Source organism: Haemaphysalis longicornis, unplaced genomic scaffold (assembly GCF_048455015.1).
Source record: "Haemaphysalis longicornis isolate Haplotype H1 unplaced genomic scaffold, Haemaphysalis longicornis Haplotype H1 scaffold_9, whole genome shotgun sequence".
Lineage (NCBI taxonomy): Eukaryota > Metazoa > Arthropoda > Arachnida > Ixodida > Ixodidae > Haemaphysalis > Haemaphysalis longicornis.
Window position 1 is genome coordinate 168,328,309 of NW_027526460.1, and position 26,366 is coordinate 168,354,674.

Genomic DNA, 26,366 nt, shown 5'->3' on the forward strand with positions numbered 1-26,366 from the left:
CGAAATTGCTAAACCAGAACAGAGTGTACTAAACCAGAATGAGAGCGTAGATCAGGGGTCTCAAACACGCGGCCCGCGGACCCTTTTATTGCGGCCAGCGGCCCCCTCATGAGTGTCTTGGTTCATTTATTTATGTTTTTTAAGCGAATGCGTGAGTGCGCGCCCTGCTTGTGTAGCCAAGGACGCAAGTGGCCAGAGACTGCTCGAAAACGCGTGGATATTGTCTTTCACGGCTTCGCGTTACCAGAGCGGACACCCCTCTTTTCCGGAGGCCCCTCGATTCGGGCGTCGTTAAGTCGGGTGCACAATGGTCACAAGCAACTGCGACTTGTGGATCGAGCACTCTACAGTGCGCACAGGGCTGGGCGAGCACAGGCCGCGGAGAAACTGCCCGCAGCGTTTTATGACCCTGCGAACGGGGCGGCACGTCACCAATGAGGAGATGGCGGCTTGTCCGGAGTTTTCCAGGCTCCCGCGAAAGCGCGAAGGTTTCCGGGTGTTGTATGGTGTTTGTGGATATTTGCTTTCCTGTTCGTCTTTGTGTCAAATACTTTTACTGCGCTGCAGCTGTAGCGAAAAGGACGCAGCCGCACGTCTAGTTTGGGCTCTAAAATGCACCCACGTGCGTTTAGGGGCGTGTCGCAGCGTTATTTATGGCCTGGGAGAGAGTGGCATCTCGCTGCTGAGGAAAAGACTGCACATTGCCCTTCAAAACTGTGCACTTCCAGACATCAAACGCCACATATCTGTTCGCGTGCGCTAAATTGAGACGCCAAACCAAGCGCCTATCCTCCGACTCGCAAGCTGTTGACAGCACTGTGGATGGTAGCGGCGCCCCAAGTCAATCATGATAGAGCGCACTATATAATTGTGCTCCTACGTGCCTGTCACCTCCGTAAATGTGACAGGTGTCTTTTTGACTTTTTTTTTTGGGCCGTCTGCAAACAGCGAAGCTTTCTGCTGTGGAAGTCTATCGAGCCACAATGTCGTTGTCCAAGCAGTCTGCAAAACGCAATTTGGAAGACGAGATGAGGTGCTTTCAGGAGCGATGGGAACTTTCTTATTTCTTCACGGAATCAAGAGACAAGGTGTTGTGCTTAGTCTGCCACCAGACTGTGGCTGTACCGAAGGAGTACAATGTTCGACGCCACTTCATGTCTTGCCATCACGAGAAGTATGGTGCTCTTACTGGCAACGTTCGCGAGCACACCGTGACTCAACTGAAGGTGGCGTTGGGAAAGCAGCAAAACCTGTTCAAAAAGCTTGCTGCCAAAGCAAGCGACGAAACGGTAAGGGCAAGCTTCGTCATTTCTGAGCTTATCGCAAAATCATCCAAGCCCTTCACTGAAGGTCTGTTCGTGAAGCAGTGCCTGCTCGGAGTCGCTGATGCTACCTGTCCCAGCATGAAAAAGACATTCGAGAAAATAAGCCTCTCTCCAAACACAGTCGCCCAGAGAATTAACGAGATCAGTGGAGACGTTGAAAAAGGATTAATCAACCGATGCCACGAGTTTGAAGCATTTTCTATTGCAGTTGACGAAAGCACTGAGATAGTGAGATCAGCTGTTCATTGCTAGGCTGAGAAAAATGTGCCCAAATGCCTCGATCTCCGCGTTTGAATCTTCTTCTTTTCTTTCTTTGTTTTGCTTTTGTTTTTGTTTCCATCGTGATCGCATACGCGACTACACGCTTCTCGTTGCCTACGTCGCGCATCGACGAGCGGCGTGCCGCGCGCTCCCGTTTGAGTTCGGCGCCGCGGTTCATTCTAGCCAGCCGCGGCGGAGAGGAAGCAGACGACGCAGGCGACGCGCCTCCATTGCCATAGCAACGCGGCGCATGCGCAGAGAGCAGTGGGGGTGAGATCAAGTGCGAAAAACCACATCCGACTAAAACCCGCCCGCGACCGCCGCCAAATCGGCCTAAACGCACCAAACTATGCTGGCAACGCTGTCGTTTTTGCCTCAAAATGTCTCCAACTTTGGTCTGAAAAATCGAGGGCCTTTGGCCGTGCTGACAACATTGTTTTGCGCATTTCTTGGTTTCTTGCTTGTCCGTCCGCGCGGGCCGTGCTTCTCCCTGCTTCTCCGGCACCGTTTCGACTTAGCGGCCGGACGGCCTGTGCGCCTTCGTGGTTTGGAATCGCAGCTTTTACTCCAACTGAAGTTCCTAGAGTCCTACCGAGCCTCACGTCAGTCTGCGCCTCAGCTTCGACGGCGCAAAGTCGGAGACTTCGCTAGCTCGGTTTCGTGGCCGTCAACGTCGGTGGTAGCAACAAGGTCGTGAGGAGGTAAGTGTTTAGACTTGTCACATCGCCCTTTTCATACGGAGAAGAAAACACACAAGGTGATGTTGCCTTTAGTGTTCGTGGTAGAAGTGTAGACTAATTTCAAAGTGGATAAGCTACGTGCCATTTCTTGCGAAAGCACACCCTAAACACACGCTAGTGTCGTAATGTTTTTCTTTTTTAACTTACAGGCTCATATGCGTAACTGTTGGCTAGAATCTTCTGTGGTGTCACTATGCTTGCCACTAGTGACAGTTATTACATGGGGGCTTACTACGTTAACAGCCGTAGTAAGCAGAACAGGGGTTTTAGATTGCACGCACAAATGTAAAGCAAGCAATGTTTCGGAGATATTTATTTCGTATCATGTGTCATCAAGACGCCGCTCACTGCGCTTTCGTTACAGGGGCTGATAAATTTCCACCACAGTCCCAGCATGTGTACGAGTCGCTGATCGGTGACCTGCTCCGTTTCTAAGAGCCAGACATACCTCAAGATACTGCTTGTCCATGCCTTGGCATACAGGGTGCCACTGTTCTCATTGCGGATGTAAGTGTTTCGCCGAATCTGCGCTCCCGATCCTGTTTTTCGTAGACAGTGCAGTGCAAGTATATTTCTGTTGAGGAGCCACATATATATGTGGCGTGCGTGCGTGCGTGTGTGTGTGTGTGTGTGTGTGTCGATACATTTGCACCTGTCCTCACAATTTCTGTTCTAATTTTTTTTTAAAACAGAATGGAGAATTTTCAGCGTTTGTATGCAGGAGTTGGAAGATGGAATTTATTTCACGGAATGCATGTCATGACTTATTCTGTTGGAGGGAAAGTGCAATAGAGATACTTGATGCTTTCAATGAACAAATACTGTGTAGCATGTGGTGGGCCCACTTAACACGCTCACGTTTGATTCCCGACAGTTGGTGTTAAGTGTACGTAATGCAGCTGCTTCTCTTTTTCAATTGCTATAATCGCACTACAAGGGTTGCTGAGCATGGTCGTTTTATATGTTATTGAATTGCTAAAGATGGCAATTTACTAATGTAATTGCACTTCAGCAGAAATTTTCTCAAGCAATACAAGTGTGGTTTCAAATTCCAGGAGTCGTGTAGGTAATCAAAGAATAGGTAGCAATCGCTACTTTTCGCTAACACGGGGCACTTCTTGGCCGGTCTCACATCACTAGACGAGAATTTTTCTCGCATTGCTCATGCTATAGTCATCGTCCTGAGCCTATTTGTGTACACTGTAGAACAAGAACTAAGGCCTGCCTGCTGCATTTCCGATTGCTGCTATCTTGCTTTGTCCAGATCCATTTGTTGCCCCTGGGTTTTCTTCTCTCACACCCCTCCACCGAGTGGTGTCTTCTTCAGGTCTCTCGTTCCTTGGTGGCATTGTCATAGGTGTGAGCAAGCTTTCATGCGACAAAGGTGCTTTCGAACGAGTAGGTCATGCCAAGTTCTTTGATGAAACATTAATCCTGAAAGCAATGTTTGACTTCGATCTTTACGTACAGGTGCCGTCATAAGTGGAGCACGGGAGCTGCGGCCGAATTGTAGCGGAGCGCCGTGTAGCTGCACCGGCGGTAGATGAAAGCACGAGAACACGCATGCGCGCCTGCCGACGGCGATAGCCCATCTGTACTTCTAAAACCACTTTTTTTAACCTGGCTTCAAGCATTGTTCGCAGCATACTGGTCTCGGCAATGGCGCTGATAGCATACACGCGTAAAAATATTTGAACGAAAAACTCACTACAAATTCCCGTGACAGCGCGCCGCTTCTCCGGCAGCTGGAAGTGCGCCAGAGACGCTGCCAGAATCGTCTCTGCTATCAGCGCCGTCGCCGAGAGCGGCACTGTGCTGCGAGCAATGCTCGAAGCCAAATTTAAAAAGGGGTTTGAGGGGTAGAGATGGGCCATCGCCGTCGACAGGCGCGCATGCGTGTTTTTGTCCTTTCATTTACCGCCGGTGCAGCTACATGGCGCTCCGATACAGTTCGGCCACAGCTCCTGTGCTCCAATTACTTATGACGGCACCTGTACACAGTCACAGACTGATTTTTTAGATTATCCAATCATTCAGACACGTCAGTGGCGCTGCCGTCCGCTCTATTGTGCCAGTGTATAACGACGTCTGAAACTTAATGTGCTGAAGCCATTCACCATCTGATTTTTCTGACTTTTTGTTTGCCGTGACGAGAGGTTAAATTGGCAATAACTGGATCCCTATTGCTGTTCGCTTTATCCTACAGCCTTCAACTAGAATTTTCATGTACCACCCTCTGCTGACCTCTTTTTTTTTTACTTCATATTTTGGCCATGCAGGATATGAAGAAAAGATAAGACGGTAGAAGAGAGAGAAGGGGTACAAAATCACGGGTAGTCAGGAAATTGATGCCCACAACGGAGAAACTTGTGATGCTTCCATGTGAAGGAGGAGAAAGAGCAGGCTCAGAAGTTGTCCAGTGCCAACCTCCTCTGAGCCTGCTCTTTCTCTTCCTTCACATGGAAACATCATAAGTTACTTCGTTGTGGGCATTTACTGTGCCTTAGATATCTGCTTTTGGCATTTCTTTTTTTGCTCCGACCCTGGTTTCTACACACGATTATTACCAGTGAGATTTCGTTCTCTGTGTACATTCGTTTTTTCAACTGCTCTCACATTCCCTAGAAAGTTTGAACAATTGGTCAGCTTGTTCATTCATTTAATCTTGCATAACATATTAACTAGAGATGTGCAAAAAGGAAATTTCGAACTGTGCATAAAATACAAATAGCAAAAACTGACTGGCTTGAATGAATCAAATATATTCGAATACAGATATCTTTTTCATTGTTTATAGTGTTTTTAAAACAAAGTGACAAAAAAGATAACTTAGGCAGTCATCAGGACCTGAGGCATTAGAATATTTATGTATCGCTAGAAAAATGGTACAAAAAATGGCAAGTAAATGGCAACCACATGCAGCGACAGCAAAACGTAACCCAATGGGTACAGCAAACTGGTAGTGTGGATGACGGCGACAAGCGAAAATGTTTATAATCAGGTTGCTAAGGGAGTCGACAGCAGAAGGCGACGGGCTGACGCCGCCGCTTGCTTTTTGCTGTACAGAAGCAGCCCACAAGTGAGCAGCAGCGACAAACGACGACGCCGGAGGGCATTGGCGGCAGTTTGATCATTTTTTTCACTTGTTGCTGTCACTCGTGCTGTCTGGTGTACCCATTGAGTTACAGTTTTCACGTTGCTTCTCGCTGTCGCTGCATGTGGTTGCCCCTTAAAAGATTCAGACAGTATGGCAAGGCAGCAGAATGAAATTTGGCACACCCTGCCGTGGAAAATGCGGTTTCCTCAACATGTTGTGACCAGAGAAATTATACAGTTGGCTACCATTAGTACAAAGTCCGCAACAAAAAAACACAAGGCACAATAGCGCATTGCCATTGGTCCGCAACAATCTTCTCTTCTTGGTTTTGTTTTGTTGCCTATTCGAATGTGACACAGCTTGCCGTGATAGTTCAGATTTGTGGTGAAAATCGAAGCCTGAAGCTTTCACCACGCAAACTGTTGCACGGAGCTGTGCGCAACAAAGAAAGTTGAGGGCCTCAAAAGAGAGATGCTTACACTGGCACAAGTCTCAAGTGACCGGCTGCTTTATCAGCTATGCGCTGCCTCGGTTGTGATGGTGCCAACATTGCAGGACACGGCGGTGTTTTGACGCTTTAAAATTTCCAATTTTATGAAGATGTGATGTTCACCTTGATGCTTTTTATTCGAAATAACTTTCAATTAATAGAAAAATTGGGTTTCAGCTTTAAATTACCAAGCAATTTCTTCTACTGCATTGAATGTAACATTGGTGGGACCAGAGCATTGCTTCCAATTACCTGAAAATTCCAATTAGGTGATGATCAAGAGTCAACTGCATTTGAATGGCTTGCTCCAAGCATTGAAAAGAGGTTAGGTACGTTAGTGGTTGGTATGACCTTTACTTTAATGCAAGCATTTCCAGCAAGTATAAAACCTTGATTTCTCACTCATACCACCATATTGATGGGAAACTTCTTTCCAGTTTATAAATTTTGCCCAGGTAGCGTTGCACCTCAGCCAACATTGGCTGCCAGAGTTCCACTCTTGTGCAAGGCTTTTGTGGTAGGCTTTCTTGCATGGCTTCGGCGTCGTGCCAAAAAAGCTAACACTCAAGAAAATGCCATGCAGTGAAGCTTGGAATTTTGCATGTCATGTGGCAGAGCCAACTTTTATTTCTGTATTAATGAGCTGCAAACCTTATCTGCTCCATGAGGATAAATATTTAGTGTTATAAGCAGTGAAGAGCCACTATATTCCCTGGGTACACATGGAGCATGGCTTACAAGGAGAAATAACATACAAAACGAAAGCAAGTCCTTGGTGGCTCCACAACACTGCAGGGCTCCATAGCCTCCCAGCTGAAGCCATCAGATTGCGTGGTTTCCATCGGAGCTGTCGGGGAACCTCATGACTCGTGCCTCAACAGTGCACCAGGCGAACCTATCAGTTTACGTGATGTTTGTCGAAGGTATTGGAGTTACTAGCACCGTGTCTCGGTATGGAATGTGGTTCGACATCGGGTGTACTGCTAGATTCTGCGCCAGCTAATACAACATATAAATAGACATCTCATTTTTTAAAATGTTTATACCCATGGTGGACTTACTTCTTTTACCCATTTTTTAACTGTAAAACTGATGCTTCACTTAATTATTCTACTACTTCGAGTAAACTGGATCAGGAAATTTGTAATGCAAGTGAAAGGTGTCGTGACCATACCACTTTTTACATGCTGTCTTGCATGCTCATGCTCCCAGCGCTGCTTCAGCAGCAAAAAAGAAATGTGAGGAAAAACAGGGAAAAACACTTTTCAAAAATGAAAAAGGGCCGGAGTTATACAGCTGTATATCATACTCTTCCTGACTGGGTAGATTGAACAAACTTCAGAACCAACCAAATTTCAGAACTGTTCAGCTACAGAAATAATTTCTTTGCAACGCAGCTTGCTAAGGCAATCTGCTTGCCATTTCTTTTTTAGAGCGCACCTCTTAAGAGGCCAACTGCACTCAAATTTCACCTCGACCAAATTTATTTTAATGTCTAGTAAGTACCCCCACATCATCTGGGACACGAGTGGTAGCCCCGTGAACTGCCTCCTTAATCAGTCAGAAGCGTTTACAAAAGCTCCACCGCAGACCACGCTGCACCTGCCGGCAAATTGCGTAAACAGCCATGACACGCCTGTGACGCTCCAGCTGACGGTGGCTTCTTCCTCTGGCCAGCCATGCAGCTAGAGAACCGGTCAAGCTCTGCTGCGAACACTTCACCCGTTTGCTGCCCCGCACGCCGTCCGGCCGCTCGCTGGATGGCTGCAATGTCATTTTAATGGCCGCGCTCTCCTCGATTTCGGTTTCAAAATCGCCGGTTTTTGCTAACCGCTTGCGGCGTCCACACGCTTATTTCAGCTGTTGTATTTTGCATCTTGCTTTCTTTTTCAGCAGACTATACGGAAATGGTGTTTTCAAGAGATCGAAATTTTGAATGCAGTTGGCTTTAAGTGCCCGCTTGATTCCTGTGGTTTCGTGTGGCCGTCGACTTTGTTGTAACCGAACAAAGAAAAGGGCGCTGGAGATAGGTAAATGAGATAGAGCAAGCAGGAAGGCGGAGGAGGAAAGTAAAATGAAAGTGTGAAAGGGAGGGCAGTACGCAGAGGCCACGCGAGACATGCTCAGTGGCACCGAGGCGCTGTGAGAAAATGCCAGAGTAGCGTCTGCGTCGTGTGTTCACTGATGACACGATCACTTCCTGAGACACAGCAGCTACACGCTGTCGCCAAGAAGACTGCAGTTTGCACTGCGCTCCAATTTTGCATTAGGGAGTATCGTATTCTTGAGCCGTCTTTTTTTCTTTGATGATTATTCCTAGCGCAGTATTCAGAAAAGTTTGCAGTATCCTAGTTTTGTGTCATGTTTACTTTTACCGCACCCAATGCAGATGTGCTGCTACCAATAATCTCAAAATCACACACCGTAAACAACAGCTCACTGCAATTGAAGAACAAAACACACTTGGTCTGCCGACAGTATTCAGCACATTTATTTTGCATTCCGAGTTTTCGAATGATACTTCAGCTTTATGGGCACAGAGGGCAAAGGTATCATCAGGCTGGACTCCAATGTGCCAATGTATTTTTCCAACAATGCTCCAACCATACACAAGAAATCGCTGTTTCTGAACCAGAAAAAAAAAAACAAGCTATTCTTGGTTGCTCGCCGCTTTTCTTGTTTTTTTTTTTTTCTTTTTGGCAGATTCATAGCTTGTTCTATTTCACCCGTTTGGAGAATGCAGAAATTTGTGGAAGCTTACCTCAGGTGTCACATACACCTGATGGAACATAGCTTGCACCACATGAAAAAGACAGTGAAAACGTGTCTGTTACCAATGGCTGGCTTTCTTGAAAGAAAACTAGCAGCAAGCCACACAGTCAGCAGCAGCGGCATGACGGAAAAAAAGCGCGCTTACCAACCGAAAGACAGCGTACCTAAATAACAATATGTTGTCACCGATACTTAACAAGATATTAGGTCGAACACTGTATACAAATCTGCTTGTATGCATTTAAAATTTGCCGCCAATCTACCATGCTGAAGCAACTGCTACAGGCACATTCTACAATTGCTACAAGTGCACCATGATTTGCTACAGCGGATTTCGCGTTTTTGTGGATTAATACCATGCTATTTTGGCTTTCTCTATTACCATTTCATATTTGCTTTCTTTTGAAGCTTAACAAGTACTCAGATCGCAATATTGTAAGTGGCCGCTAAATTTAGCGAAATGTCGATGCTGGTCTGGTAACATTGATGTAAACAAACATTCAAGATGGCGGCGCCCATGTATGCTTACGGCAATTGAGTTATCGAACTCAAATACCGCTTATTCATTAGTTACGGTCTATATTACGCTGTTTTTGAGCTTACGTGATGCACCCGAAGCCGGAAAAGCTTCGGAGCCTAGCGGTTCTGTACAGTTAACCTGTGTAAAGCACTAATATTAGCCAGTGGAAGAGGCCGAACTGCTTACCGGCGTTGTCGCACGTCCCGTGGCTGTAATTTGGTTGCTTCATTGGGGCTCTTCGATTTACAGTCTCAGACTCACCGTGGGTAGTCCGCGGGTAGTCCGAGGATTCCCCGAAGTCATAGGGATACATGGGAAAATCGAATGCCGGACTGCTTCTCGGGGAGTCCGCGGTGAGTCCGAGACTGGAAATCAAAGAGCCCTACTGTTTGCGGTTGCGCCGTTGTTTTTATAGTACTCCTTGGATGTTCAGGCATGATTTGCAGTCAGTGTAACTTGCCTTGTGGCATCGATTTCGTTAAAAACTACGTAGAATGACCGTTACGATGTGCCGATATTCGGATCAAGAACTTGCAGTGACGATGCGATGACGATTGGATGTCTTGCGAGTAACGATTGTGCGAATCAGTCAGTGATCGAATATTATTCTCTAAACATTTAAATTTGATTAAATCTGATTTTTATGGGGTTAAAATTTACGAGTAAATTTGTGTTAACGTATGATCCTATCGGACCGCGGTAAGGCGAGGGCGACACTCGCAAAAATTGCTCACTGCATCGGTGGCGCAGCTGGTTGTGGTGCGGACGTTAAATGGGCGTGAGTAGCGAAAATAAGAAGTTCATTAAACACTGAAAGCGTGCGTAATAGCCGAACATAATAGACAGGACGAGATTGCAATAGACGTTTGCATGTTTCGGAACATGCAGTGAGCACCTTGCTTACACATTGGTTGACTTCCACGACCAAACGAATATGGTGCTTTTTGCTTAAGCTATCACGTATTACTTCACATGGAGTAACCTGGAATGCTATACTCATACACTGCAGGGTTTCGTTACGTTCCAATGTCCATGCAATTCATCCAGTACCAGCACCCCACTGTCGCTCGGCTGAATGCTGGGAGTGCCACATTTTATCAGAAAATGTGATGTGTACCTGACTATATCAAAATTTTCCTGTATCCACAGTACAAACGTCAGGAGTTCCTCCACCACAATTTCATCTGGCTAGTCTTACCTTCGGGTGGTGTTGTAGTTGCCAGGGCCAAAATGCATTGGCTAGGAAGCTATGCACAAGTTTATGTATCTTGCCTATGCCACTAGTGCATATGTATACAACATAAGCTGGCACACATATATACATGCACCAGCATATATGCTTACAGAATGCAATGCATGCCGGATGAGAAAAATTTGTTTACCTAATGTGAATCGATGTGGTAGCGCTCGAACAGTCACTAAGCACTGCTTAGGGCATGTGTAGCATGCTAAGCACTGCTTGGTGACTGTTACTTATCTTGCTTTGTGCAACTAGTTGAGCCACTATTCTGGGTTCAACACTTCATGATGACCTTGGCATTTTTTACTCTGCGAAGTTCTAAAAGCGTGATAATGACCACTAATATCAGCTGAATTACATGGCCTCTCTCCTTGAAACTATTGGAAGGTGATAAAGGCGATACGCTGCCCTACCACCAGACGATAAGGCCATGTAAGCTAAACTCTAGCCGTCCAGCAGCTCGAGGCTGCTCTCGCCAGGCAGAAGCGGAGCGAGTCGCAGACGGGGGGGGGGGGGGGGAAGGGACGAACGCCCGAGTACCTTTCGCGCACCGCTCACGCCGACGCCGGCGGGGCCTAGTCCCGAAGACGTCGTGAACGTGGGTGGGATGTGGAGGCTCTGCGCATCCCGACCTCCCACTCCCTGCTGGCCATAAATAAAGTCTTTCTCTCTCTCTCTCTCTCTCTCTGGATCCTGACTATATATACCCTAGCCTCCTCCTCTTACTGCCGTCTCTGTGCAGTTACTGCACTCTCCATTGGTTCTTGCAGCAACTGCTGTACCTAGCATACCCGACGCCCCTGGGCATTGCCTATAAAAGCTCGTTTGCTCACTTAACATTCTTTCGCTCTGTGAACTTTTGTTTTGCCCTGGATGCGGTCTAACAGAAGGGAAAATGTTTGGGCGTGTTGGTTCATACTCTCACGAGAAACATAGTGCAGTAAAAACAATAAGTCGAGGACGGGACAAGTGCAAGGTTTCAACAAATGCTTTATTGCAGGGCCAGCACATATAAAGACATCTGGCTCATAAGAGGAGAAAAGAAAAAATAAATAAACAACAAAAGACGAGACGAAACCCGCCACATGCCGCCTACACCATGAAATCAAGCTCTGGCTTTGATAAAGCCATAGACAGTCTACGGACACACTGATCACCAGAACATGCTATCTCACTTGCTTCCACAAGTTTCTCGTCAGCCCAGAGCAGTGGTAATGCAAAACAATTGTCTGGTCGTACATGGGATAACAAAGGTTTCCCGATACACACATTTTACAATGGGCAGCCAGGTGGCTGTTAGTGGGATCAATGTCTTGTTCACAGCCCCGAACAGGCTTTTGGGCTTGTGCAGGTTAACCTGCCTAACGCGTGTGCAAAAACCGGTCTGCTCTAAGCTGGTACGCTGTGGGCATCATGCTGTCTACAAAATTTCACTCTCATGTGGCAGCGACTATGCTGGCCAAACAAGCAGATATTTGAATGTCCATTTAAGAGTACAAGAATAAAGTAAGCAGCATTGCCACTGACGGCCAGCGGGCTTCCCATTGTAAAAAGTGCGTATCGGGATACCTGTGTTATCCCCTGCACGACGAGATGATTGCTTTGCATTACCACCAGTCTGGACTGACGAAAGAACTTGTGGAAGCAACTGAGATGGCATGGTCCGGTGATCAACGCATCAATAGACCATCTATGGCTTTATGAAAGCTAGAGATTTATTTCTTGGCGTAGGCGGCGCATGGTGGTTTTTGTCTCATCTTTCGTTGTTCGTTTTGATGTTTTCCTTTATTTCTCTCCTATTATGAGCCAGATGTTTTTATAAGTGCAGGTCCTGCAATAAAGCATTTGTCGAAAGCTCTTGCCCTGGCCTCACCTTGTCCTTTGTTTCTACTGCACTGTGTTTTCTGTGTGGTCTACGTTGTTACACTCTTTTTTTTCTGTCTTGCACGTCACTTTTTTATTCCATGCCCATTGACTCCACACTTTGACATAATGACAGATGCGATTCGATAAGGTAGGGCACCTACCAAGCTTGGGCTAAAATTTATCCGTACTACTTGTATCACTACACACCGTCAAAGCCGCCACTGACTCGGGGCAGGAGCCGCACCCCGCTAAGGAGAGGGTGGGGAACAATGGGCGGGATCGCAACTGTGCTTACAAGAAGATGTGGACCTCACTAATGTAACAAAGTCATGAAGTAGTGCAGCTTCTTATGTGCAACAGTTACGAACTAGTAGAATGCCACTGTTTCTGTTCCACATCATCATTCCTTCCCTCGGTCTTGTCATCCTTGTCATGCTGGCCACGCCATCTAGCAAGATGAAGAGAACACACCTCCCTTCCAAAGGGGCAATGTTATGTCACCCATGCCTCATTGACATGAAGCCTCCATTAAGGAGTGCATGTGTGTTTGCTTATGCATACATGAAATCGCAGTGTGCCCTGCAATCCTTTAAAAGGAGAAATTGATTTTTTTCCCCCTGCAATCCCTTGTCTAACTCTCACTGAACATTTTTTTTTTCTTTTGCCAGCAGGGAGCCACAAGCCAGGTAGCAACAAACTTGGTGCAGATTGGTACCACTGGTGTTGTGTCCCTGGAGCGAGCCAAGAACTTCTGTTCGTGGTCAGCGGGGTAGAGTGTCTCATCTGTTTGAGCAGTGGACTGGAGCCATGGCACTTGCAGAGCAACAAGAAGAAAGCGATTGTTGTGGAGCAATTCAGTGACATTTTGTTGCTCATGCCCTGCCAAAGGGCACAAAGAAAAGTTTTACGAAGAGTTACTGACACTGCTAAACTTTTTTCTTAGCGTGTACATATGACAGTACTTAGTGGTGCCTTGCATCATTCAGCACTGAATTTTATCATTTTAGCTCTGAAAGAATTTCTAGCTCTGTTATAAGGAATTTTAAGTTTACATTGCTGTCAGCACATATATTTAATGAAGCTTGCTTTCTTTTCCGTACAGCAGTTAAAATTTGTAGGTTAATGCACGGAAGCCATACTTGAGCTGTAATGCATACCGTAGTTGCAGACTATCGGCTAATTAAACCAGTTGGTGCATTAATGTTGTCTAAGACTTTGTGCACGAAGGCAATTTTGTTTGCCTTCATAAGAAAAACGGCTGCTCTAGAAATGCACACCTCGTGCAACTGTTTTAATGACAGCGGCGGAGTGAGGAATGAGTTTAAAGAAAAATTGAGAGGGGGTTTATGAAAAACAGTTTCGCTCCGACCGACTTTATATACAGTGACCTCTCATGCTCGCCGATGCCAAATGTTTTTTTTTTCTCCTTGTTTGGCCTTTTTTAGTTCTTTCCTATGCCAGTGCACCAGCTTGTGCTGCTTGTGATCCCCATTGAAGCATTGTGAGCTACTTGTCCGGCCTGTTGTCAATGGTATTTCGCCTCCTCCTCAGTTTGTTGCACTTATTATAGGCTTATTGACACTGCGCCAAGTACACCTGTGGGCTCGACAGTGTGCTTCAGGGAATCGCTTTCTAAATGCGAAAATATTACTTGCTACCACAACAGCTGACAATTTCCTAATGCATTCCTAACATTCCACGTCACAGAATGGTGCGCACATCCATGGCATTCCATGGATGGTTGTTCCATGGCGTGGACCAGGAAGAAATAAACAAGAAGCACTTGGTGTGCACTGTTGCATATACTGCTACAGAAAAAGAAACATTTGGCGCTTGGTCAATTCCGATTTCCTTGCAACACGCTCCGTAAGACGTGCAACACAAATATAAATGTGCATTCAAATAAATTGCTCCCACAGTCTTTGTTGGCCCTCTGTTTCAGTCGAGGCAGTGCCGCAGCAGCATGGATAGTGATTCTGTAATGAGTGGCTGCACCGAGTGCACTGTCGGGATTGTAGGCTATAGGCGGCATTGGCGGAACGCTCGACAACAAACCAAGCCAAAAAAGAAGCTGTCGGGCTCTCATCCTGTTTAATATGATGAGATCCTGTGCAATTTTCTTGCGTTGCACTTTGAGTCAACCCGATGGTTTACTGTTGCATACAGCTGAGCAAGGCCAGCACCGGCATGGCAAAAGCATTTTCTTTTTGTTTGGTTCTTATCGCTTTGGTATACGGGCGTGGCTCAAAAAGATATCACAAAGATAACTATGTGTACGGTTCTCATCGTCGGCCCTGACCAGAGCCAACTCTCGTATACCCAACTTTGCCATTTGTAGGGCTGGCGAGCCACCTTGAGGACGGTGCTACACGAGTGGCACAGTTTATGTGAAAGAGCCGCAGCCCCTGAAGAAGTTTGGATCAACTAGTGCTCCTGCAGCTGGAAAATTGTTATGCTCCCGCGCAAGAATGACGGCATTTCTGTGCTTTAAATGGCCAATTTGGAAATGCTTTGCACGAAGTCAAGCGTTTCCTGTCAAATTTCGCACGTGCGCAAATGACCGTCACGCCAAAAGAAAGCTTCTCCATGTAGAGCCAAGGTCGGTAAAGGTTACGAATGTTTGAATGAATGGGAATGCTCAAAAATTAATAATGGTAGTCGAGCCAGACAGTGTGGTACCCGTCTGGTTTAGTTGTAATCGTTGACTTTTCCATTGGTGAGAGTCAGGTCTGGACGAGCCATTGTATTCTAGGTGCTGACCGGTGATATACATACTAACAGAACGGTCGGTTGTTATTGGTACAGCCACTGCATTTCGTGCCAACAGTCACTCTGTGAGCAAAATGAAGCTGGGGAGGTTGGAGACTATTTAGCACCACCTGATGGAGTGCGCTGTCCCTACCCAGCAATTTTCAGCACGCTGGCCCTCATTGTCGCCGGCTGCCATGGGAAGGTCGCTATCTATGAAGCCAGCCTGGTTTTAGCCGCAGCGCAGTAAAAACAACAGCGCAGAAGGAAAGATCCTTTCATTCATCCTCTTCACCTGACCATACACATGATCCACATGGATTATATGTGTATTGTTGTTGAAGTGCAGTTGCAGCATGCCAGGATATAATTTTGAATGGGTACGTGTTTACCTCTCATGGCCATTGCTATTCTTTCTGGTGCCTATAGTTTTGTTTTGTACACCTCATTGTAACCACACAAATGGCGTGTACAGTGCATTTGTGTAAATAAAATTTATTTACAAGTGCGATTCCTTTTCTTGTGTTGCACCTTTTCAATATAGTTTGTATCTACTTGTCCAATTGTCAGTCCTACGAGTAACCTTCACCGCCAGGTCCTGCATAACAGATTAAAATGAAAATATGGCAGCAAAGCAAGCCATCAAACCTACTTTATTTTTCACTAAGTGCATATAGAAAATTTTCACTGAAGAACTATCTGTCGGTCTGTGTACACTAGCTGGCAGGAAAGGCCTCCATGGCAGTATTACAAATTGAAGGAGCTCCCATTCGTAACATGACTGGGACAACAACTCGACCGAAATGTTTACAGAGGTGGCACAACTTTGCACTGCTACTGAGAGCGTTGCCTACCTGTCTGCTATTTTTGTCTGAAAAGGCAATATCTGGTGTAGACCATGGTTTGCTCACTGTTGAAAACAATACCCAAAATTCTGAAAGGCTGCAATAAAATAACACTGGCCTGTCAAAGCAGCACTAAATTTTTTAGTCTTAATATTATAAAATCTGAAAGTAAAGGTCCTATATTGGTCTATGTAATTTAGCGACCCCGACAGCTGAAACTTGTACCCTTTTTGTGTGTGTGGGAGGGGGGGAGGGGGAGAGAGGCTTTGTTCAACTTGTGTGCCGAAGCTGCACATGCACCTTGAAGCACACCATATTGGGGGCTATGGATCAATTCTGACCACTTGGGGACCTTGAAATGTGCAGCAAAATCTCTACACACAGGTTTTCTTTTTCGCCTCTACCATTATAATGGCTACCATGGCTGGGATTGAACCCACATCTTCGATCATGGCAGTGAAACATCCTAGCCGCTGGGCCGTTACAGTGGGTAGTGCATAATGGTTTTAATTTAAACTGGATCTATTTCTTGTTAGCAGAAACGTAATTTAAAACAGAAAAAAAAGTGCCTTTGGTAATTTGTGCTTGCATCAATAACCTGCTAAGGTTTCGTACAGAACGCACAGCTCCTTAAGTTGTATCAAGCTATTGAACACATGGCAGATCCTGAAGACGTTTTTCAGAAGATCGCAAAATAGAGACCCACAATTAAGGCAAATGTGTCATCCAAAATTATATGGACCGAGCTTTAAAAATGTAAGTAGTGAGAAAATGCGATACCCTGGAACACATGAACGCAATAGTCTAGAAACTTCTAACAGCACCTCTAAAGTGAGTGACCTAGCGTAAATTATGCTGTGTTTTTCCTGTTTTGATTATGCCTCAGGCAGGGCCACATTTAGTCAGCAAAGCCAGCTTGCAAATGTGACGTCCGGCTGGATATCACAGGTGCCACGCATGTATACCTCAGTTAACGCTATTTTGCTACTGTAGAGAGCAAATGGCAAATTTATGCTGTACGCTTCTTCTATCCGAAGTGCAATTTTACCGTTCTAGGTATTCAAAATTTACGAACAGAGCTATAAAAGTTTGCTCTGCCATACAACATGCAATCCTTCAAGCTTCACCACAACGAACGCCTGTTTGGGTCGGCTTTTCTGCACGACGACTAAGCCTTGCAAGAAAGCCTAATGCAAGCAACACCTTGAGCAAAGCCAGAGTGGTAACTCTGGTGTACAGTAACTGAAGTGGAATGTTACCTGTGCAAAGTTAATAAGCCGGAAATAAGTGTCCGGCCAATGGGATGGCATGAACGAGAAATTAAGTTATTACTTGTTGGCTATGCCTCGGTAGCATACTGGTCCTAGTAGGCATGCATAGCAAGGGCCTTATTTCAATGACTGGAGGGGCTGCAGCCCGTCAAATATACTTCTATTCAGAGCACGTTAAAGAACCCACATGTCTCCAAGAAAATGTGTGCCAAACTTTTTTCACTAATCCACTGTCTCTTATTCACCTTTTTTTTTGTACCATTTCTAAATCAGTGCACAAACTCTACATGTCAGGTTGTGATTAACCAATTGATCTTTTCTCTCTGAGCTCTGCTTTCAAAGCTGTAAGCACGCTAAAGCAATGATATTCAGTCGAACATATTTTATTCCATCTGCAGTCACTTTTTCTATTCGTGTGTGATTTGCGGTACAAAATTTGATATTTGTACACCCCTGCAAAAAGGTGTATCGCAGGAGTAGTAAATCTAATTTCTTTGGAGGAAGTGAAAGTTTTTTTTCCCCCAATCTGAAGCAGCGCGCACAGCATGCTTTTTCTGTAAATTACATACCCTCCATTATAGAAAAAAAGAATTTGGCAGTCGTTTGACTTCAGTGTGTGAGTAGTAGCACATGAGCGGGGGAAGCATAGTTTGATTATCGTTCTGATTTTTTTTTTCAGACTGACGAGTGTGACACTGAGCATTGATATCAGTTGAAATACTTTGCCTGTCCACCCGTGAGACTATTTAGCTTGCAGAGCCAATGCACTGCACGAATACGAGGCAATAAAGCCGCAAAGGCCGGAACCCGGATATATATATATTGTAAGAAAACTGAGCTTGAGCTCCCCGCTTCTCACAGTCGGCGGCTGTCCTCTTTGCTGTCTTAGTAAATTGACCACTGGCTGCGCTCAGCTCTCTTTTCCCAAACCTTCACGCCTCTATTCCAGTTAAGACGAACTCCATGAATAGGATGAACAACACTTTTGCTGGCTTGTAACATCCACAATGCAAAAACCTCAGCTTAAAACAAATTTCTGGTAATACATATTTTTACGGTTTCCTCGAGTTTGTCTTAATGAGCGTCTACTGTATACATGCTCTACCCTGCTCTCCTTACTGTCATTCTCTGTGTATCCTGTGCAGCTACAGCCCTTACTAAGTGGGCCCAGATGGAACCCGCTGGTCTTTAGTGTGTAAGTTGCTCTTCCTTTGGTTTTTTTCTTTAAATGGCCAATTTGGAAATGCTTTGCACAAACTCAAGCGTTTCCGTCAGAGGGGTTTGGCTTTTGAGGCACCAGACACGTGCATGAATATCTCGTGGTCAGCCTCCCTAGTGCGTGTGCACTAATAATACCCTGCCTTTGCCAATCCTCGAGTGGGCATGTGCCATTCTTCAGCACACTTGCACACAGTTTGTCGTAAGAAGCATGCTAAGCTCCTTGTTAAGTGTGTGATGAGACACCCTTGACTTGACAAGTTTACATCAGCCAAACGACCTAATGTATTAGGCACCATTTGAAAACGTGCACTTTCGGTAGAAAATTACCCAAGCTGTTTCATTGCAAAGGTTGTAATTGTGTACCCAAATTGCTAAACAAAAATAGTGGAAGGAAGCTGTGGTGTAATGGCACATTAAGTTTGTATCAAATGAAGGAGAACAATATGTGTGAGTGTCTCCCTCTTTATCAATCTACTCCAAGGAATGTGCCTGTGCTCTGGTCGAATGCTTGTGGCCTTTTGTTATTGCTTCTCTCATACATGATGGACATACCCTAAATAAATCAGTTGCAAGTAGCGTCCGTCCTGTTAGTTCAATCCTGGGCGATTTGGTATAAAGCAGCACCTCATCCTAACGCCAAATACAAGCATAAAACAGCGCGGCACTTTTCTGCTGTGTATGTCTTTGTACCTACCTTGCTGAAATTAATAAGCGATGCAGGCATCATAGTGGGTAGCACAAGCCACATGCAGTAACTAGAGCTTCTAGGTACAGTTAAAATGCATTGTCCGTTTCCTTGTTCACCCTTCGCACTAACTTAAGATTACATGCTTTTTTAGATTCTTCTAAACGGAACACAAATGCTGGCACACGTCAAATTATGCAACGACTAAAGATCCCACAGGCTAGAATACACTACAAATTCAAACAGACTTGACAAGCTGATACACTACAAACATACCGAAGCGGAGCTTGCAGGCTCTAGTAGAATGAGGTTATTCATAGAAGTCCTGAGTAATTAGTCACTATTGATAGGCATATTCCATCACAACTACGAGATAAAAGTGACGGCCGGAAGCACGCCGGCTAATACAAGAAGAAGCACAGGCACCAATGTCGAAAGCTTGCAGGGAGCGTAAAGCTCGCCTTCTACTCTCAGATTCCTTGGCACAAACGGGTGGCGGTGCTGCACCAAATGCACCAAGCTGAGCCAACTTCACACAAGGATCGCACGGAGAACACTCAGCAGCAGTTTGATGAAAGCAACCAGCAAGATGGGCACATTTCCGGCGCTGAACAGTGGAGATCGGCTTCTTCTGTAGATCGGCTGATGCGCGATACCCGGTACTAGGTTCTGTAGTGCTGGGCCGTGCTGGGCAGCATCACAGCAGACCGCAGCGACTAAAACCCACGACCGGAGCCGGTCCGCCGGTCGTGCTAAAACCCGCCCGCAACACGGTCGTTGTTCCGGGCGCGTTGCAAGTGTTGCCAGCATAGCCATGAGGGGCAGCGTCCAGCGTCGGTCGCGGTCGGAACAAATCAGTGTTGCCAGCACGCGTTTCTCGAGTATGCTGGCAACAACGTCCGGTCGGCGGGCGGGTTTTAGTCGCTTCGCGAAAAACCGCTCCCCGGCTCGGTCTGGCAGCCACTAGGGTCCGTCCGCGCGCTTTCTCTATGGGAAGGCGTGTCCGCGCCGCTGATGCACGCACAGCGCTGCGCAGAGGGCGCTGCGAGCAATCGGAGCGCCCGAGCGGCCGGAGCAAGAGCGGCCGCAGGCCGGCCTGTGCCGCGCGCTATTGGCGGTGAGCGACAAGCATATCGGGCCAGCAGGCACCGCACCCTGATTGGTCCGTTAAAATGACGTCACACACACATTAACCGGATGTGACGTTTGATTTTTTTTTCTCTCGCCAGGGCAGTCATTTGGCAGCGTGAGTTCAGAGAGGACGGTTCTCTGTACCGTGGTTCATCGTTAGTGCAACGCCAGGCAGCCAGGTTCGAGTGATGTCGTTACGCGGAGTTCTAGTTGGCGACAGCCAACTCAAATTCATGTGCAGGTTGCGGCTGCGGTTGTTGCCGTTTGTGGAGACCTGCACATTTAGCTTCGGTGGCCACAACACTCCCCGGCTGTCCGAAGCAGTGTCGCGCTTGCGTTGCCGGCCGGCAGATTTCGCCGTTCTCTATGTTGGGGGGAACGACCTAGATCGGACCGGCGCAGATCCGCAGCGGATATGTGACAGCATCAAGGTGTGTACAGAGGAAACCCTCGGACTATTTTGTTTGTCTGTGAAGGCGGGATGGACATTAAATGTCGCCCTATTTGTGTTGTAGGCCCTGGTGACCCAGCTGCAGCGCGAGGTGGCCCCTGCCGTGTACGTCTTCACGGTGCTGCCTCGTTGCTTCCAGTCGGCAAGCGCGAGTTCCACTCGTCGCTTGCTGAACAGGAAGCTAACGGCCACCCTGAAGCGTATGCGGGACGTCTACATACTGAACGCTGAGGTAACAATGGACGAGCTCGTATAGGCCTACGTGTATTGTTTTGTTCTCTAGTGGCTACGTATAACTATATTTCTAACGCTGTCTTAAAAAATTAGAAATTGTACACAACTTTAGCCAGTTTTGCGTGGAAGTATGTCTATAGAAGGTACCATTCTGTTGTAAAAACATGTTGACCGACCACGTGATTCGCCTGCGACGTCGCTGTGTTCTCGAAATGCATGTTATCAAACTTGCCGTACCCCCTCGCGTTTGCACTGAAGTACGTTTATAGAGTCGGAAATAGGAGCTAAAGTCCCACTTTGTATGAAACTTTCGAGAAGTCCGCCTTACAAAATTAGTAATGGCAGAGTGACACTAAATGTTTGCGATATGGTTTAATACCCCGGCTACATTAGGATCCGAATGTCATTCAGCATCCGCCGTGCTACACTACAATTTCGATGGTATTTGAAAGATTTCACAATTGCTCGCCGTGCTGTAGTGGCACTGTTGTCGCCCCGTTCCGTTTTCGTACAATAAATAATACAACGATCAAATTTAGGAGCAGTCTAAGGCAGTAAAATGATGTCAAATTAGAAGAGGCACCAGTTTTTACTCTAATGTGGCGGCTGTCTTGCGTGTTTTTTTTTTGCGACTGACCCACTGGTTTTGAGAGTATTAAAATTAAATATGTCTGTTTCATATTTTAAGTAAATCAGCAGTGAACAAAGTTCCACAAACAATAATATTTTGTTTGTTTTACGTACGGAAGTATTATATTTTATTGCTGCGTTCGAGACTGCTAGAAATGGCATTTGAAATCCCAAATGTCTCTTTTGGTGCTTATTTGGCTCGAATCTCATTTGAGCCGAATGTCATTTCAAAACATAGTGTAGCAGGGGCATAAAAAGAACATATTTATGGCAGAGGCACACTAAATGTTTGCATACATGGTTTAAAAAGAACTTAGTAGTGAACCGATGCCTGCTTCGCATTTCTTCGCGAGTCCTGTTGTTACCAAACATTAAATATCTGTACTGTGAAGTGTGCTTGCATTTTCCCTGACAGTCTGCTTGCTTTGTTGTTGAATTTGTGCGCAGCACCGTTTCCTGAACGCGACCAAACAGCCGAAGCGGTCCCTATTTGCTGCGGATGGATACCACGTGTCGAGGGATCGTGGCATCGACGAGATGTCCGCGATCCTTGTGAAGGCGCTGGCCAGGCGGTACGGGCGGGGCATTCTCTCGCCAGACCGAGCTGCACCTGGTGCCAAGTACACCTTCTCCCGCTGTGTCCGCTGTGGAGCCAAGGGCCACGAGAGGAACGACTGCCTGCAGTACTGCTCGCCATCCTGAGGTGCAACAAGGCACCACCGAAGACCATCGGCTTGCTAAAACGGCCCTTTTCAGGGCCACATATTTGCCTGCCATGCGGGATTCGCTGCAGCCAACCCTTCTCACCCCGTAACCTGCTCTCTCTAGTGGTATGGTCAGCATAAAACGCTACTTGGTGAATAGGTGGTGGAGAAAACTACTTGCACATTCATTGCAGTACAGGCAGCCATGATTTGTGCTTGCCCTAGGCTGAGAGTTGCACTTTCTTTTTATATGCTCTTAATTTCAAAATTCTCGACTTGCATGTACACCTTCTCCCAAACACGAATCAGAAATGGTTTGTTCCACCCAGTTGATGAAGCCTCAGTGCCACCCGCCGCGGTGGCTCAGTGGCTAAGGCGTGGCGCTGCTGAGCACAAAGTCGCGGGTTCGATTCCCGGCCGCGGCGGCCACTTTTCTGATGGAGACGAAAAGCAAGAACGCCCGTGTGTGCAAGATTTTGGCGCGCGATAAAGATCCCCAGGTGGTCAAAATTAATCCGGAGCCCTCCACTACGGCGCGCCTCATTGCCTGCGTTGTGTCGGTGCGTTAAACCCTACAATCAATCAAGCCTCAGCGTGTCCTCTGCCCTAGGGAAATTTGCTGCTAATAGCCATGCCACATTGTTTCTTTCGGCAACCACTGATTTTCACAGAAGATGCCACACTTGCTTCCATTTACTCAATGCTGCATGGCTGTGTCTGCTTAACACATCATTTCTGCTTGCATGCTATATTTCTGCTATACATACTCTTAAGCATCAGCTAACCTGAACCAAAGTAATTATGGCTAGCAATTTTGCAAGGAGTCCTCTAAAATCAGGATTCAAGAATAGCAGTGCATATCTTCGTACGAGACAGGCACACTTCATTGCACGACATCCTCATTATTAGCTTTAAAATAGCTCTCTATTGCTGCTGTTCTGCATCAGAGCTTTAGGGCAGTTTACATTGGCATGTTGTAAGCTTTACAGTGCATCTCGGAAAGCTCACGCATTCTGCAATTAAATGTAGTTGCTGCGTGTTTTTGACCCCCGTCATAATTCTAGGCTTTGCTGCTGCTTTGGCACAAATACTTCGTTTGGGCAATTTTATTCATGCTTGCTGCATGAATATTGCCTGTACTGTACTCTTGCCACTGCAGAGAAAGGAATAGATTCAGATGACAGAGCATGCATTTGAAGTCTGTGGGAGGGGCCTTTGTGGTGCAGTGGACAGTAGGAGGCTGATTATGCACAAATATTCGTCATCGTGACTCAAAATGGCCATGGCAGCTAACCTGCACCAAGCCATTCTGCTAAGAGACATTATTCTGTTACCTGTTCATGTGCGCTGCATTCTACCATTTAGGATACCGCAAAGTTAGGGGGCTACTATGTAAGCTCCTTTTGCTTGAAAACAAGCGCCTTGATCTCTGATGTCTTGAGGTTTGTTGCCTTTTACTGGGTTTCATGATGGTTCTCTAAACACTTACAAACCACTGCATTGCACACACCCTTGATAAGCGTCAAAGTTTCTGAATAAATAAAATTAACCATAAGGCTACCGCGTTAGGACGACCCGATTGTTTGGTTGATCATTAGCGAATAAAAAAATTTTGCAACACACAAAGTGATTATCTATCAACACACCATTAGGAACAATTGTTGAATCATTGCTTTGACAAGTGGAGTTATCTGAAGGGGATTCCTCTTGTTGAAATGTTGGCTCTATCAAGGTTCCCATTGTGGTGCTCAAAAATCGACACATCTGTGAAAGACCTTGAAAACCCTCGCATTTCCATCATGAATGTAATTTTTATTGGAATGCTGCAGGTGCACAACGAACCACCATGTGGAAAGTTAAGTTGCAGAAGTTCATAATCAAGCGGTACTGTTGCTAGTCTTTCAAATGAGGTGTGCTCGTGGCAGCCTCCACCATGCACTCAATAGTTCCCATTTCCCACCCTGGCCTATATTGCTGTCTGTAGCAAAGAGATGTCTCTGAAGCGAACTTTCCAGGTAAATCATGTTTATTTGGATTAGTATGAATGCAGTGTAGGCCCCATTGCCAAGGTAGTGTGGCAACACTCCTATTAGAGCACATCTCAAGCAATAAGGGAAACACCAACTGCAGCCCAGGCAACACATTTCTCAACATGTCTTCAGCTCCCTCAGTGTTGCATTCACAGCTCAAAATTAAAGTTCTTGGAGCACCAGTGACTTGTCCAGTAACAGGTGCAGCAGGCAATGGGGATGGAGCATCTTCATGACAACAGGAACTTGCTGAATACAGAAAAACGAAACACATACATGAGTGACCATACTCTGCAGGACTGCATTTTAGTAGTTGGACTGACAGGTAATAAATGAGTTTGTTCTCAGCTCGCAAAAAAAGCCTAGCACATGTTTGGGGAGGGGGCGGGGGTAGTGCACATCCAACTGCAGGCAAAAGTGGCGACATTCCAAGGCACTGAAATTTTTGTAGCACCTGTGAATGTGGTCTCCTAGCAAGCGAAAGAAAATGTACAGAGGCTGTAAGTGAGCCTTCACATCCGTCAACGGTAGCGAAACCCAAATGTCAGTCTGAGCAGGCCACGAGTTCTTTTGTAGCATGCTTTGGCAGCATGACAAGCTAAGGAGGGTTGCAGCATGCAGTAACTGAGGACAGCCAGGCTGTAATTGCAGGGAATGAATAGGCAAAATACGATGCTGCCGTTGTGTCAAGATTACGGTGCACATTAAATAGCCCCAGGTTGTCTAAATTAGTCCGTAGCCCTCCACTAAGCTGTGCTTCGTGGCCCAGGTGTTGCTTTTTTTAAGATTAAACTGTAAGCAAAAGCATGCATTTTCTGTTGTACAGGAGTATCTGTCCCCACAGTTGGCCTCTTCTAGCACTGCTAGTTTAGCCGTGGTCAATTGTAGCAGCACCGAATCCCTCCCTTCCCCCCCCCCCCGGCTATCCAAAAAGAACCCATGGCAGCATGCTACCGAAGCGAGAGTGGACGGGGCTGCAGCACCGGGTGGGCCATTGTGGGCCGTGGCCCAGGGTGGAAGTCCTCTGGAGCTTAACGGGCTCAGGCAGGGTTGGGTATGCACCATCCCGGGGAAACGGGCACTGGATAAGGGGTGCAAGAAAACATACAGGCAGTCCAGAGCAACACTTTCAGCTCCGAGACAAGCTAAGTAGACGGACGGCATGCACACACGTAAGCATGATATAGAACTAGCTTTCATTGTCGCGTCACCTGTTGGTCCGCGGGTGCAAGCACCACTCCTACCAAGCAGAGGCATGGGCTTGAGTTGCTTGAAAACTGGACTGGGTGGTTCATCTAGGTTGGCCCAAGCATGTGCTTGGGCCAACCTAGATGAACCACCCAGTCCAGTTTTCAGTCCAAAGATTACCAGTGCGGGATGACATGCAATTTGAATGCAACTGTAGTGCATACCATAATCGCAACACATTTATTATTAATGATACTGCCATCTTTTACCAAACAGGAATGTGCAGGCTGAGTTTTTTAAATGAAGTATATGTTGTGCTGGTTGAAATCTGCTAATACTAGCCCGCCTCCTTGGTAGGAGCCTCCCTATCCGCCACCTGGGAGACGCGCTCTCTAGCAGGCAGGCTCTGCTGAGAGAAAAATGTTCTGGCTCACTGCCAGATGCAGCATAACACTGCAGCCTCACCATGGGAAGACCCGAAGGTGTGGGGGGGAGGGGAAGAGAAGGGGGTGTAAAGAGGTGGCACATGTGAATTGACACGGTAGATGCAAAATACATTCTGCGGGCTGAATACATAGAGAAAATGCATGCATATTTACAGTATATACATATTTACACTATATACAGATGCTCACTAGCAGCCCTCGGCAAGAAGGAGGCACCTCTTGTGTCCATCCGAGCCCATACAGTGTACCACGCGTCAGCCTCAGCATTATTTAACACTATATACAAATACTTACCAGCAGCCCACATGGCCACGCTCGGAGGCACCTCTGGTGCTCTAACACATGTACCATCCAAGCCATGGGCACGCGGCTGCATACCTTAAGTTAAAATACTTACCAGCAGCCCACATGACCACGCTCGGAGGCACCTCTGGTGCTCTAACACATGTACCATCCAAGCCATGGCCACGC

General features: G+C 46.5%; 1 protein-coding gene and 1 long non-coding RNA gene across 2 annotated transcripts; both read left to right on the top strand.

Annotated features, from left to right (window-relative positions):
- Positions 1-2,045: 2,045 nt before the first annotated feature.
- LOC144153825 (uncharacterized) lies at positions 2,046-15,570 on the top strand. Its single transcript, XR_013319387.1, has 3 exons — positions 2,046-2,287; positions 2,691-2,833; positions 12,980-15,570. It is a non-coding gene; the product is annotated as an uncharacterized LOC144153825 (long non-coding RNA).
- A 4,830-nt stretch (positions 15,571-20,400) lies between these two features.
- Positions 20,401-22,303, top strand: LOC144153560 (uncharacterized). The gene is made up of 3 exons (XM_077685181.1): positions 20,401-20,643; positions 20,728-20,895; positions 21,975-22,303. Exons 1-3 carry the CDS (start codon positions 20,401-20,403, stop codon positions 22,227-22,229), a joined length of 666 nt encoding a protein of 221 aa, XP_077541307.1. The 3' UTR covers positions 22,230-22,303.
- The last annotated feature ends 4,063 nt before the right edge of the window (positions 22,304-26,366 follow it).

Bases quoted from the DNA above. Each gene is read 5' to 3' on its own strand.
- LOC144153560 (XM_077685181.1), top strand. From the start codon at position 20,401: ATGTCGTTACGCGGAGTTCTAGTTGGCGACAGCCAACTCAAATTCATG. The intron at 20,644-20,727 runs GTGTGTACAGAG...TTTGTGTTGTAG, and splicing joins GGATATGTGACAGCATCAAG to GCCCTGGTGACCCAGCTGCA. The intron at 20,896-21,974 runs GTAACAATGGAC...ATTTGTGCGCAG, and splicing joins TCTACATACTGAACGCTGAG to CACCGTTTCCTGAACGCGAC.